This window comes from Phragmites australis, chromosome 18, assembly GCF_958298935.1.
Source record: "Phragmites australis chromosome 18, lpPhrAust1.1, whole genome shotgun sequence".
Taxonomy (NCBI): domain Eukaryota; kingdom Viridiplantae; phylum Streptophyta; class Magnoliopsida; order Poales; family Poaceae; genus Phragmites; species Phragmites australis.
The window spans coordinates 29,169,512-29,172,509 of NC_084938.1; the positions used below are offsets into that span (position 1 = coordinate 29,169,512).

At 67.0% G+C, this 2,998-nt stretch overlaps 1 protein-coding gene across 1 annotated transcript; it reads left to right on the forward strand.

The window, feature by feature from the left end:
• Positions 1 to 217: 217 nt before the first annotated feature.
• LOC133898692 (uncharacterized) lies at positions 218 to 1,322 on the forward strand. Its single transcript, XM_062339363.1, has 3 exons — positions 218 to 304; positions 380 to 752; positions 973 to 1,322. Exons 1-3 carry the CDS (start codon positions 218 to 220, stop codon positions 1,320 to 1,322), a joined length of 810 nt encoding a protein of 269 aa, XP_062195347.1.
• The last annotated feature ends 1,676 nt before the right edge of the window (positions 1,323 to 2,998 follow it).

Consider the following 2,998-nt stretch of genomic DNA (forward strand, 5'->3'; position numbering starts at 1 on the left):
GGCGGGCCAAGTCTGCCTGGGAGGCCTCCACCACCTTCTCGCGTGGCAGGATGGCATCCTTCTGAGCCCACACTAGTCGCTCCCTGGCGAGTAGCTCGGTGGCCCGCCGCAGCGATATCTCACCCAGGCGGGTGGGTTCTTCTTGCGCGACAACGGCCTCCTCGCGCACTTCGTCAAGGGTCTCCAGCTCCGCGTCCATCACGCGCTACTCCCTCTCATGGGCGGCGCGGGCCGCGGCAATGTGGGCCTCCAAAAGCCAGCTGACCTCCGCCTGACGCTCCCTCTCCTCAACGAGGGCGGCGCGGTCCACCTCAAGCTGCGCCCGCTCCCCCGCCACAGCTGCCTCCAGCCACTCGATCACCTCCCGGGCGCTTCCTAGCACGTTCGGGAGGGGCTGGACGACGACCGGGCGCTGGGTCCCCTACGAGCCCCCTCTGCCGAAGCGCTCGGGGTCCCCGATTGCTGCCCCGTCGGCACCGCCCTCGCCGAGGCCGTCCGCCCCATCCTCGAAGTGCTCGGAGCAGGCTCGACCGGTTCTGGCTGCTCGGGTGCGGCCTCTGCCCTCGGTTCGGGGCAGGGCGGCGCCTGCGGCTCCAGCTCGGCCGGCGCGCTCTACGGCTCCATTTCGGTTGGCGCGCTCTACGGCTCCAGCTCGGCCAGCGCGCTCGGCTCGGGGGCAGGAGTCGGCCCTGGCGCCTCCGGCCATCCCTGGTCTCCGGCGGCGTCCCTCGGCGGCCTGAAAGCAAACAAAGGTTAGTCCCCCCAACTCTCTCCAGGCGAAGCATGCTCGGGGAAAAGAAGAAACTTACACAATCTTCGGTCTTCGGTATTGCCATCGCAATTCTGGGATCTTGAACTCCGGGCCCGACGGCTTTGGCCCTGAATCTTCCCTCCTCCTCTTCCGCGGGGGGCTCTGCGGGGCCACCACGGAGCCCGTCTCTGGTGGCGGGCCAGCTTGGGCACTCACTGTAGACACGCTCCCGTGCCGGCCTTGGTCTCTGGGCTCTAGCGCCTGGGACCTCGCCTCCGCTGAGGAGCCCATCACCGGCGGCGGGCCGGCTTCGGCACTCGCTATAGACCCGCTCGAGCGCCGGCCTTGGTCTCCGGGTTCCAGAGCCCCAGACCTCGCCTCCTTCGTGGACCCCGCGCTGGATGACTGGCCGCCCTGGCCTCCCTCCTTTGCGCCGCCCACCGACGGTCGCTGCCGTGGAGGTGACGGCAATGACAAGGATGTCAGCTGGGGCACGAAAGCCCAGGGGCACTTTCCTTTGTCCCCTGGCGCCGCCGGTCCATTGCTGGCGGCGCTTCCTCCGCCGGCCTGATGGCTGCTTCTTGCGGCAGCCCCACGTCCGCCCTGCGGCCTGCCACCATCGGCGCCCGCGCCGCTGCTCTGCGCCCGGCTGCCCGCGGCCCCCCTGCCGCTCGCCTGAGGCCTGCCACTGGCGGCGCCCCACCAAAGGCCCTCAGAGCACGGCCGGTCGCCTCATCTACCCCGGGAATCTGGATAGTCCCGGGGTTTCGCCGCCCTGGTCGGCCGACCAAGCCCTGGGCGTCGAACTCGGGCAGTGTTGCTTGCAGCGCCACCCGGTTCGGGTCGGCGCAAAGCGCCAGCTGTTCCCGAGGGAGCACTGCCGGGTAAGATCCTCCACGCCGGTCACCACCCGGAGAAGGCCGCCCAGCGCCACCTCGTCCAGGTCCCAGTCCTCTCCGATCTGGGTCCTGGTGATGTCCTGGGAGCCCGTGTACATCCAGCTGGGGCGGACCCGCTCCCGCAAAGGCACCAAACAGCGGCGCAGATAATCCGCCACCACCATCACCGACGTCAACCCTGCCTGGCGCAGGTCGTCGATGCGGTTCAGCACCGGCTGCATCCGCTCGTCCTCCGCCGGTGCCGTCTCCCAGCTTGACCCGCAGCACCTGGGGGATGTACAGCTCCGCCAAGCCGTCCCACAGCCGGAAGTTGCAGCAGCTGGTGACATCCACGATGGAGAAGCCCCTCTTCTTCCCGGCCAGCCGCAGCATGAAGAATTGGCGGAATAGCAAAACCGACGGCGGCACCCCGACGAACATCTCGCAGAAATGTGTGAAGATCGCCAGGATGACGAACGAGTTCGGGCTGAGGTGCGCCAGTTGGATCCCGACCGTGTCGAGGATCTGGAGGAAGAAGGTTGAGAACGGCGGCACCAGCCCGGCCGCCACGAAGGAGACAAAAATGACGATGCACTCCGGTGGTCCATGACTGGCGGCAAGCTCGCCGGCCTCACCACCGAGGCCTCCTGCTGGCCTTCGGGCATCATCATCTTCCGCACCTTGTCCGCCGCTCATTGACGAATCGTGACTCCGGCAGTGTCGGGCGTCTTGTCACGGTGGCTACCTCCTGCTCTCGGCATTGTGTCAGGGTGGGGGATGTGTTGGAACGGTGGGGGGAGAAGGGTGTGCTGTTGGCCTAACGGAGGGCGAAGGCTCTGGAGCGCAAGAAGGAAGAAGGCGAAGGCTTGATCGTAAAGATGGCGTAAAGAGGGGGGCAGTTCACTCCCGTCTCCCCTTTTATATCTTCAGGATTTCAAATGTCACCTGCCACGACGCGCTCGGCGAGACGAACTTCCTCGGCCGGCGCAACCGCCAAGCAAATCTCCCTCGGCATGCGCGGTTGTCAGCAGTTGCCAGGCGCACTACCCTCGATCTGCGCGGTTGCCACGTGTGCTGCCTGCCTCGTTATCACGCGCATCGCCTGCCTCGTTATCACGACCCTCAGAAGTTGGGCGGGCGCGCGTCCGTTCGGCTCCCTGTTGGGCCGTACCAGAAGCCTGGGCCGAAGAGGCCAGCGCCTAAAAGCACGCCACGTGGCTTTGGTGCTGGGTTCGGCCTCGATGACGACGAAGGCCCCATCTGCAGTCTCTAGGCCATCACCTGCCAATGGGCCCGGGGGCTGCTGTCGGTGAATCAGGAACCAGGGGTCCCCGAATCCTGAGGCCAGGCCAGCATTCTGCCATGTGGC

Coding starts and splice junctions, on each gene's coding strand:
- LOC133898692 (XM_062339363.1), top strand. CDS start 218: ATGGGCGGCGCGGGCCGCGGCAATGTGGGCCTCCAAAAGCCAGCTGAC. Junction 305..379: donor TCCTCAACGAGGGCGGCGCG/GTCCACCTCAAG, acceptor GGCGCTTCCTAG/CACGTTCGGGAGGGGCTGGA. Junction 753..972: donor CGGCCTGAAAGCAAACAAAG/GTTAGTCCCCCC, acceptor CACTCACTGTAG/ACACGCTCCCGTGCCGGCCT.